The sequence below is a fragment of the Populus alba genome, chromosome 8, assembly GCF_005239225.2.
Source record: "Populus alba chromosome 8, ASM523922v2, whole genome shotgun sequence".
Taxonomy (NCBI): Eukaryota; Viridiplantae; Streptophyta; class Magnoliopsida; order Malpighiales; family Salicaceae; genus Populus; species Populus alba.
Window position 1 is genome coordinate 5,805,361 of NC_133291.1, and position 11,372 is coordinate 5,816,732.

At 36.2% G+C, this 11,372-nt stretch overlaps 2 protein-coding genes across 4 annotated transcripts; one reads left to right on the plus strand and one right to left on the minus strand.

The window, feature by feature from the left end:
- Positions 1-262: 262 nt before the first annotated feature.
- On the minus strand, positions 263-2,196 carry LOC118062551 (methyltransferase FGSG_00040-like). The gene is given in 2 exon segments (XM_073410952.1): positions 263-1,942; positions 1,944-2,196. Coding segments are annotated over 2 exon segments (1,632 nt in total). The 5' UTR covers positions 2,124-2,196; the 3' UTR covers positions 263-490.
- Positions 2,197-3,324: 1,128 nt separating this feature from the next.
- On the plus strand, positions 3,325-10,376 carry LOC118062550 (anaphase-promoting complex subunit 2). 3 transcript variants are annotated; one of them, XR_012170540.1, is made up of 16 exons: positions 3,325-3,812; positions 3,887-4,169; positions 4,287-4,588; positions 4,815-4,886; positions 5,330-5,574; positions 6,361-6,777; positions 6,896-7,097; positions 7,216-7,327; positions 7,450-7,532; positions 8,094-8,213; positions 8,328-8,416; positions 8,498-8,579; positions 8,786-8,977; positions 9,086-9,429; positions 9,545-9,613; positions 9,702-9,773. XR_012170540.1 is itself a non-coding variant. In XM_035076363.2 (16 exons), the coding sequence occupies exons 1-16, from the start codon at positions 3,591-3,593 to the stop codon at positions 9,822-9,824; spliced, it is 2,526 nt and encodes an 841-aa protein (XP_034932254.1). In that variant the 5' UTR covers positions 3,332-3,590; the 3' UTR covers positions 9,825-10,376. The 3 variants fall into 3 exon arrangements, 2 of the variants coding, with proteins under 2 accessions (XP_034932254.1, XP_034932251.1); XM_035076363.2 differs by lacking the exon at positions 9,086-9,429 and having other exon boundaries at positions 3,332-3,812; positions 6,361-6,467; positions 6,555-6,777; positions 9,702-10,376; XM_035076360.2 differs by lacking the exon at positions 9,086-9,429 and having other exon boundaries at positions 3,332-3,812; positions 9,702-10,376.
- Positions 10,377-11,372: the final 996 nt, after the last annotated feature.

Consider the following 11,372-nt stretch of genomic DNA (forward strand, 5'->3'; position numbering starts at 1 on the left):
TAAATCCACTCCTCGTCCAAGGAGTTTTTGGGGGAGAAAAAGAAAAAAAATTTCTCTGCTAGTCCGTCACAAATTGCTTCTAGGGGTCGATATGGCTTTGGTGCTCAGGTGCATGCAGTCAGATTGCGGGAAAAAACTGAGTTCTGCAGTCTGCCCAGGATTCTCCCAGTGAACTCTAAATTTAATCTGGATGTTGCCATGCAAATGGGCACGCACTTAACTAAAATGCTCAAAAGTACTTTTTTTGGAGTTTTACCTGATATTGTAAGAGAAGTGCTTCCTTGTTATTTATATTCATACTAAAGCTAGAAACTAATTTTTGGACAGAGCCAGAAAACAAAAGCTACAGATCGTGTCAATATGGCAGAAAACAACGTAAAAAATGACCTTGCAATAGTTGAAAAAAAGAAAAGAAAAACAGAGACAAAAAAGAAAAAGGAAAAAGGAAAAAGAAAAAACTTGGCATCGCTACTAGCTCAATAGCCTATGTTCAAGCATCATGAGTGCCAGAGTCAAGGAGGGACCTCAAGGCTTGTTGTTTCTTGACCACCTTTCCATGTACTCCTCTTCCCAACTTGAGTGATTTCTCCATATCCACCAAGCTAACGTCGTTTCCTCTAAATGCTTGCATAAAAACCTTCAGTACTCTCTCATCACACCCCACAGCTTCTGCAACACTATCCACTACTATATCGACAGCCGGAATTCGTCTTCCCCACCTCGTCACAGATTTCTCAGAGCCATAAGCTTCAAAATATGCAGCCCAAAATGATGCCCTCATATAGCCTTTCCCCCTCCCTCTCACCATCCATCTTCTCATACCTTCCTCTAGCCTAAAAATTGCACTGCCCACATCAATCCCTCTTTCAAGTCCTATCTCTATTTCCTTCATCTCTTGCTTAGAACACATTTCTTCTTCAAATTTGCACCTCTTGCAGCTGCAATGAAAACCCCATGTCTTTGACATTTCGTTTCGCTTGCTTAATGGAGAAAGCACGTCAAAATATGCAAATGTGATTTCTTCACCCGCCTTAACATCCCTGGAAGCATGAACTAGCACATGATCCCCAACATGCAAGCGTCTAGCATTAGGATTACATGAATGGTTAATGAATGAAGCCAGAACCCATAATCCAACACCATAATAATCGCTATTCCTCCCTAAGACTTTAGCTGAAACTGAATCCTCAACAAGAGAATTCACATCCAATACGTTCAAAATTTTAACCTTATCAAGCTTCTCATTTAGCTCTCCAATCTCCTCTGCCTCGGGCCTAAATAGACTCATTTCAGGAGCCTCAAGCTTATCCTCATCTTCACCACTTGACAATGTGCTAATCAAATGGTGAGTTCTTTCACACTTCGTAGCTGAATCTACAACTTTATCAACAAAATTCTTCCACATGACCAACCGTGCATTCTCACCAGAATCTTCACTTGATAATATACCTCTCTCTGTGGCAATTGCTTTAGTCACTAACAGCAAAGTCCCTGCATCAATGTTCTTGGTTGCAAACAGGCCTCTTCCACTGAGCTCAGACCTCTTAATCTGCACTGGACCAGTGTACTCAGCAAGCTCTGGAGATTTGCCACGAAACCCACTTAGGATCCAATCAGAGAGATCAAAAGCTCCAGTCCTCGATTGAAATTCCAGTTTCTTGCATTTCTGCACGTACCCATTCAGAGTTTCAAGGTTTCCACTAGCCTGTGGATCAAGAACAGCATTTTTGAAGCAATCCAAGGCCATGGAGTACCTGTTCAAACTAAGCAAGATTTTGCCTTTGCAAACAAGGGACTTGAAATGTGTACTCTCAATTTTCAATGCTTGATCACAATCTTTGAGCGCTCCAGTGAGATCTCTAAGCCTGGACAGTGCTTCAGCACGGTTTGACAGGGCTAAGCAGAGGGATTTTTGAAGCTTGGTGAGGAGGTCTGGGTCTGGGTGGGTGATTTTGATGTGACTTGACAGAGATCTGGTCTTGACAGAGATTGATGAACTGGGTGTAGACTTGAACGGATTCTTGCCATTCTTCTCTGAGAAGAAGCTCAGTGGCTTTGAATCTGAGCTCGTGCATCAACTCTTCTGGTGTTAATGGCTGTTGCAGTTGGTCCTCTTCTCTCATTTTGTTTTTTGGCAGTGGTGGCAAGTGGGGTATCTCTTGTGTTTTGACTGGTTTGTTCTCTGCGGATTTGAAATTGGGGGCTTCTAACGGTCACATCCTGCAACGCAACAGCTAGATATGATAAATGAGTCAAATATCAATCAATAATTTTTTTTTAAGGATAAAGTTAAGTTTGGAATGTTGTCGTCAAAAAAAGAGATTGCATGAGGTAGGCCACCATGAGCATGTTTATTTTTGCAAAAAAATTTGAATTTTTTTTTTAATTTTAAATTATTTTTTTAGAATTTTTAAATTGTTTTAGTATATGTTTTGAAATATAATAGCATAGTGGTTTAAAATATTTTTTATTAAAAATAAATTAAAATAATTTTTTTTAATTTTTAAAAATTATTTTCATATTATCACATTAAAATAATCTAAATACATAAAAAAATTCATTTTAAGTTAAATAAAAAAAGCATCACATTTCCTAACATATTCTTAAATTTTTAATATTAAAATATAAAAAATAATACTTCAATATATTAAAAAATAATTTTAATATCTTCTTATGTCCATATTTCCAATTAATTTATATAAAGATTAAGATTCAGTCCTGTTTGTTTTGTATTTAAAAAATATTTTTATAAAAATTAATTTTTTTTATTTTTTTATTAATCTCAAATTAATATATTTTTAGTATTTTTAAATTATTTTGATGTACTAATATAAAAAATAATTTTAAAAAATTAAAAAAATATTATTAATATATATTTTAATGTAAAAAATTATTTAAATTGTCAAACAAGTTCGAATCACTCGGCTACAACGACCTGGATTGTGGACTTTCAGCTAAAAAAAAAATTAAAACTTTTTTGATGTGGTATGACCACCAAATTTTGAAAAAAATCAATAAAGTCCCTTAAGTTTATGCATGTTGAACAAGCTAAGTCCTCGGAGATTATTCCAATGTCCCTCCGAAAATTTTCAAAACATCTTTTAATACTTACAGATTCTCGTGAGTCGTGATAATTCTAATTTAGCTTCCACGACAATTTTCTGTCTCCGCCACTGTCTCCGGTTTGAACCTCTCTAATAAAAAGAAGAAGAAAGTGCGCATCCATAGAAGTTTGTTTTCTCTAAGGACAATCTAGAATGGCAAGAAAAACATAGAAAGGGCTAAAGTGAGATTGACTAACCTTTTGTAATAAGTTGCGAACCCGAGGAATCCATGCTAGTCCCTTGTTGTTCTCCTGACAGCCATAACAACACCATACCAATAAAGCCTCTGGATATACCACCCCCGTTAACCAACAAGATTCCATTCCGTACTCAATCGACAACGTTGCTTAACGTTTTCACTATCTTCAGAAATTATATATAATACGAGGACCAAGGTGCAAAAAGAAAACAATCTGTAGAGATGTTCGCTTTTCAAGCTCCCTCCCAAAATCCACAACTCCTTCTTTCTAGGGTTTTGTAGAGAGAATGGAAGAATCAACTCTATCATTAGTAAGCAATCTAGAAATTCTAGACACACTCAGCGCTGATTCAGTTCAAGAAATTGTTGGCAGCTACGGCAGTTTCTGTTCCGCCACCCTATCTCTTCTCCACGGAGGCGACGCCTCCGATCTCTTCTCCCACGTTCAAATCCTCTGCAAGCACGGCCTTCTTTCTCTCGTTCGCGATTTCTTTCTCAAGTCACTAGAGGTATCGTATATAAAATGCTTCTCTTACGGAACGCTTTAAGCATTTGCAATTTAATGTGTTTTTTTTCATGACAGGAAGCTTTCGAGAGAAACCTAGCGTCAAAATTTTGGCGGCATTTTGATTGTTATAGCAATGTAGGAGCTAATTATGAAATTGAGTTGCAGCAAGTTTTGTGCAGAGCGCTTGAAGAGATTTCGTTAGAGAAACAGTATCAGGAGAAGTGTTTGTTACTGTTAGTTCGTGCTTTATTACTGGAAGGAAAAACTGATTCCGATGTCGAAAGAGAATATCTTTTTTCCAAGTATCAATTGATGGTTTCTTCAGTTCTAATGGCTAGTCTTCCTCGCCATTTTCCTGGTATGCGTGGCTCGTAATTAGTATGCTTTTCGTTGTTAGTGATTTATGTGCGGCTAAAGATGTTTTGATAGTAAGGTTAATTTGTAGTGTTGTTTCCGTGATTTATAATGTTCTTAGAACTACTACACTGGTATTTTAAGGGAAGGCTGGAGGAGCTGAGTACAATAATGGATGGAGAGTTTAATGGTGGTGGTGATGATGCTTCTCAAGATAAAGATGACATGGATTTAGATGAGATGGGGAAAATGTTACATAGGAATGGTGCGATGGATATTGATGAAAGCTGCCTACAAGGGAAATTTACAGAGAATAACAATTTAGTGAAGAATATTGGAAAGGTTGTACGTGACCTCAGAAGTCTTGGATTCACATCTATGACTGAAGATGCCTATGCTTCTGCCATCTTTTTGCTTCTGAAGGTGAGCGCGTGATTTGCCATGCAATCAATGCTTGGCCAAATTCATTTGCTTCCACTCTGACTTTCTGTTGTTTTACCATATTTTATCTGACAACCTTATAATTAGTAAACACTCGCATGTGCACACACAAATAAGAGCAACTTATTTTAAGTTAGTCTGCATCATTTATCTTCTGAATTATGTATCCCCATTATTTGTTACAACATATTTCCTATTTGGATGGCAGGCTAAAGTACATGATCTGGCTGGTGACGATTACCGGGCTTCAGTTTTGGGCTCCATTAATGAGTGGATCAAGGTTGTTTCCAGTGTTTATCAGCGCTTACATTTCTTCCACCTCATACAATTGCTGCATCATAGATATTTGTACTATTGACTCGTTTATTGTCTCGTAACACCATCAATGTGCTGCATTAAATTAACAAACTGCATTTGTCAAGTTACATGAGGAATGCTTAGGGAATGTCACGCATCAGATGCACGATCCTGTATTGCACTATAAAGACAAGCTATTTTAAATGGTAATGCACTGCAAAGAACAGCTATAGCAAATCTTATTGTCATTCCGTTTGAATGCGATACTCAGAATTTTCAAGCATTAAAAATGCTCATCATGCCATTTCACGCATTATTTTCATTGAATTTTTTATTTTTATTTTTATTTTATGCCTTCCTTTTCTTATCTGTATATTCTTGTATTTGTGTAACATTGATTGATGATTCCTTGGGTAATAATTACAGGATGTGCCTCTCCAATTCTTGCATGCACTCCTTGCTTATCTTGGTGAGACTACTAGCTATTATAGCCCTTCACCAGGTCTCAAATCACCTCTAGCTTCTCACCCTTCAGCTTGTTATCCTGCAATTAATGCTCCCTCTGAAGGACTTGTTAGATGGCATTTGCGACTAGAGTATTTTGCTTATGAGACATTGCAAGATTTGAGGATTTCCAAACTATTTGAGATTATTGTTGACTATCCTGATAGGTAAGTTCTTTTGGATTCTTAATCTCATATTCCTCGACAGATTCTTCTTAACCTCATTTTCCTCTACAGGTTCTTCTTAACCTCATTTTCCTCTACAGGTTCTTCTTAACCTCATTTTCCTCTACAGATTCTTACACATAAGGCAGCAATGACAGTAACTGTTATCTGATTTTTTATCTTTATAGTTTTGCCTTAATGTAAACGATGATTATGAGATTCCTGTGTAACAAACAGAATATGGTGGGGGTTGGTGTCTACAGTCTCACATAACGAATCCAGAATGTTGTGTGGTTGCTCACATTTGTGATTGTGCATTAAAACTAGCACTTTTCACTGGGCATATTCTCACCTTCAAAAAACTTGGTCATGGTGCCGTGTTAGAAAGTGTTTTTGAAATTTTACCAATTACTGTTTAAATTTATAAGTAAATAGATTTGGTAAACTGGCACTGTTGGTGATTCATCAACTCTCTTTCTCTCTCCATATTGTTCATAGATATTAATAACCAATATATTAGTATAGACGAGAAGTCTTGGATCCCATATGGATGGGGACATGCATTGGTGAAATTGGATCTTGTGAATGATTTCTATGTATTTTTTTTCTTGAAAACAAGTGTTGAAACTGGAAACCATATCAATCCAATTTTAGTTGCTATTCCTTTCCTCTTTGCTTCTAGGATCTGAATCCTGCTTGTCTTTTGATGCTACAAGTACTTGATAATGTTGATGTAAGATGCTATTGGGAAAACTCTCGTCTTTCCTAACTATTTAATGACCTTTGCAGCTCTCCTGCAATCGAAGACTTGAAGCAGTGTCTTGACTATACTGGACAGCATTCTAAACTTGTGGAGTCTTTTATTTCTGCATTGAGATATCGCTTGCTCACTGCAGGTGCCTCAACCAATGATATATTGCATCAGTATGTTTCGACTATTAAAGCACTGCGGACAATTGACCCGGCTGGTGTCTTTCTTGAAGCTGTTGGTGAACCAATAAAAGACTATTTAAGGGGTAGAAAAGATACAATAAAATGCATTGTCACCATGCTCACTGATGGGACTGGTGGGAATCCAAATGGATCTGGAATTACTGGCGATAGTCTTCTTGAAGAATTAAATAGGGATGAGGAAAGTCAGGAGAATGTTGGTGCTGATGATGATTTCAACACAGATGACAAGCAGGCATGGGTCAATGCTGCAAGGTATGCAAAAGTTGTAATTTGGAAATGGAGTGCACTTTCTAGACCTAGCTGATTAGTATATATCCTTCAACTACTTGTAAAGCTAACATGTTGCTCTACTTGACTTTTGCCCATTCAGCTGGGTGCCTGATCCTGTCGAGGCTGATCCATTGAAGGGCAGCAGGAATCAAAGGAAGGTTGACATACTAGGGATGATTGTCGGCATAATTGGTTCAAAAGACCAACTTGTCAATGAATACCGTGTTATGCTGGCTGAAAAGCTTCTCAACAAATCTGATTATGATATTGACTCGGAAATACGTACTTTAGAACTCCTCAAGGTAGGTTCTCCACATACCACTGTGATCTTTGTTTTAATTAGATTTACCATGTGGGGCATGTTCATTTGTGTATAAAATGCTCCAGCCTTTTAATTTATTTTATCTTGTCATGTTCCAGATACATTTTGGAGAGAGTAGTATGCAAAGGTGTGAAATTATGCTTAACGATCTTATTGATTCCAAGAGGACAAACCACAATATTAAAGCAACAATCAAGTCAGCTCAAACAGGTAACCATAAAAATTAGAAGATTTTAACTGCACCAGATAGCTCCTAGCTACTCGTGCAGATGAATTATAATTAGCATTTGAATTTTTGTTGATGAATTTCCTTATGGTGAATGAATTCTTAGGTTCAGAACCAGCAGAAACAGGGGCATCTATGGATATCCTTAATGCTACAATCCTATCTTCAAATTTTTGGCCTCCAATCCAGGTACCAAGGAAAACTTTTCGTTGGTCTGTTGCCGCTATTGAGATGCATTTTCAATTCTTTTAAAAGGTACCAGGGCAGTGGTGGCTTATAGTGATATATTAAGACGTGCTTTTTGATGAAACTTTGGAGGGCTTATGTAAAAGCCATCTTCTATTGTGGTCAATGCTATTCTAGGCAGGGCCATGTGCTGTGTCTCTCAGTTTCTGAAGTTAATTGTAGCTGAAAACAACTAATCCAAATGAGGACCTTGGTTGCTTTAGATTTTTCCATTTGGTGTCAGCTTTAATAAAACATTCTGCATGATTCCTGCAAGCACATTGAATTATTGTGTTATTAAGTGCTGATATTCTAATTTTCTTTTGTGACTTAAATATACCTCCAGAATTTGGCCCCATATTCCCCCCTTTTTGAAAATAAAAAAAGGAACATTCTCGAATTCCATTTCACTGTCAGAAATTGACAAGCTTGATATGATCACATGTCACATATTATGTTTTTGTTCATCTCATGCGTTACAAGTACAATTTGACAGGCAACAAATCTTGTTGCACTTGATTTCAGGATGAGGCTCTTATTGTACCTGAACCTGTAAACCAGCTACTCACTGATTATGCAAAAAGATTCCATGAAATCAAGACCCCTCGTAAGCTACTCTGGAAGAAAAATCTTGGAACAGTCAAGGTTAGGTGCTTCAAAATCTCCATCCAGTTTTCTATTTTCTTGCATCACATGATATATTACAATGCTTTATTTCATTTCTTTCTTTTTTTTTGGTCTTGGGATTTGCTGTTTTAGTTGGAGTTGCAATTTGAAGATAGAACAATGCAATTAAGCGTGGCTCCCATACATGCTGCAATTATCATGCAATTTCAAGACCAAACAAGGTAAGCTCAGGAATCATTTCCATTGCAAGACGGGATGTGTATCTCATTGATTGTGTAAAAGTGTGCTTGTTTCTACTTCAGTTGGACCTCAAATAGGCTTGCTACTGTTATTGGAGTACCTGTGGATGTGTTGAATCGGAGGATAAATTTTTGGATAAGCAAGGTATATTTTAATTCTTAATGTTCAGTCACTTCTTGAGGTTGATATAATGCCTGCTCACAGTTTTAACAAATACGATGATTGTCATGTTGACTGAACAAGTTTGGCTGAAAGTTCTCTATATGGTTTGGATTGGCTTTTTACCTAGTATTTCATGGGCTACAAGTTAGGAGTTTGACTGGTAGTTTTCACCTGTCTTCTATACGCAGGGAATTCTTACAGAATCACTGGGCAAAGATTTGAATGATCATGTATTTACCCTAGTGGAAGGCATTGTCGATGCTGGCAAAAACAGTGGCAGTACTGGTAGTTGTGAGGAGTTGTTAGGTGGTGATGAGGAGGGAGAGAGATCTGTGGCCTCTGTCGAGGACCAGATACGCAAGGAAATGACCATCTACGAGGTTTGTGACGTGAATATTCTTGATATCAGATAGTTTTCACCTTTTCAATGAATGCTTAATGCTTGAAACCAGTGTCAAGTGTAATGAAATTCAGTGATTTATTCTCAGTTGAACTCAGCTCTTAAAGAGCCTGCTGTTAAGGATATGGTCTTTCCCCTGTGGATTCGGGTCTGAGGTCTCAATTCCCCTAAGATTAGGAAGAATATATCTACTTTCCTTCTCATCCTAACTGCAGTTTATCATTTCAGACACATTCTTAATTGTTATAAACTGGTTAAACTGTAAAATTGAATTTAGTGTAGCTGCTTCCGTGCCTGCTGTTCCCTGGTATTGACAAGTTAAATGTCTTGATGAGCTGTTGCTTCTGCTGTATTTAAACTTCGAAGGAGATGTCAGTTTTGGTGGGGCATGGGGTGGGGCTGAGGATTCATATCTGGATAACAGCTTCCCAAGTAAAAATACTGGAAATTAAATGAAAATTAGATGTAGTTGTGCACATTAAATTGAGCTAAAAGTTTTTTGAAGTGTCATTGTTCTCTAACTTTCTTAAGTTGGTGTGTCTTGTAGAAGTTTATAATGGGAATGCTCACCAATTTCGGCAGCATGGCATTGGATCGCATTCACAATACTCTCAAGGTGCGAATGGTTTAAAATTTTAAACATGCCCCATTACTTTCGTTGGATATATTTGAACCAAATCACTCCAAACATGATGTTGCTCCAGATGTTTTGCGTAGCTGATCCTCCCTACGACAAGTCACTCCAACAATTGCAAAGCTTTTTATCAGGTCTAGTTTCTGAAGAGAAGTTAGAACTAAGAGATGGGATGTACTTCTTGAAGAAGTAAAAGCTGGCATTCTCGTAATTCACCCATCAACTCTTGAAATAGAAAGCACAGTGAGATTCTCTCTCAAAACCTTGCTGTAGACCGTGCGCAATGTTTTTCATTATAATAGATAGAGTAGTCACTCTTTTGTAATACTATGCTATCTGTTACAAACTTGGCACTGATGGTCACTGGTTTCACGTGGGGCTTTTGAAAAGTGTACAGAAATATGTTGATTTAGGTTATCATAGGGAGGTTTGGAACAGCAAATGCAGCTTTAAGAAGATGGAGATCTCTGTAGCAATACTGTCTCCCTTCCAATCATCAGCAATCCCAACTGTCCTCTTGAATCATATCCAACTCCCGTTATGCCATGTACTCCTGCAATGCACGTTGGGTGATTTCTTGGAGCTTTCCATACATTGATTAGGGGACAGTAAACAAAAGATGAGTTACAGTTTCCCAACAAAATTTATAAGGTTGTCTTTTCGTGGCTTCCTTTATTAATTAAAACAATGACCCCTCGCTGTCACCGTTAATTAATTAAATTTGTGTCATATGTGGTTGAAGACATTGATCGACCCATTGAAATATTCCACTAACATGTAAAAAGGAGGTCTAACCATTGGGGATGTGGTGATGCATCTAATAAATAATATAATAAAGGATAATTAATTAAATTATAAATAAATTATTATAATATTTTGTTTAGTAATCTGTGTCCAAAAATAACTGTAACTATAATTATAATGGTTTCAGATAATCATAGTAATTCTTAAATTTAAGGGTTTGTTTATTTTGCATAAAATATTTTACATTTAATATATTTTCTTGTAAATGTTTTAGTGATGGTGAAGGAAAAGGTGGTTGAGACTAAGATAGTAGTTGTGAGATGACAATGATAATAGTGATGAAATGAAGATGGAGGAGAAGAATGTTGTGGTGAGATAATGATAATAATTAAAATAATAGAATGAATTGTTGTTTACAAGTATTTTATAAAATATCATGAGTTAAAAATATTTTTTGGTGGATGAATTAATTTTGAAAATTAACAGTAAAATATATTGTTTTTGACTAATTTTTCATTAGGATATTTTTGATAAGTAAATACAAGATAATTTAAGAAATATTTTACTGTACCGTGGACTCGTCAAATTTTAGGCCGTGCCACATCAATGTTCTCAATCTATCGTGAAACATTATGATTAGTTTTAAAATGGTGTCCAAAATGTAATAGACAAACAATACAGGACAGGACGAGACAAGACGAGATTGATTGTGCTTGTTAGGTATATAAAACGCAACTTTGTCTTTGTTTTGTATGGTTGTAGAGCAAGAAATAAAATTAAAATGTAGATAATATCTATTTTGTCTTTTGTACATAATCTTGTAGTATATGAATTTAAAGATTTTTTTTATTTATTTTTTCTATGTTGTATATATTTTATATGTTTTTTACATGTCCTAATATATTTTCATTGAATTTAATTATCCAAAAAATACACAAATACATTTATACTTTTTTATTATTATTATTTATTCCTTTTCAATATTAATTTTAATAAT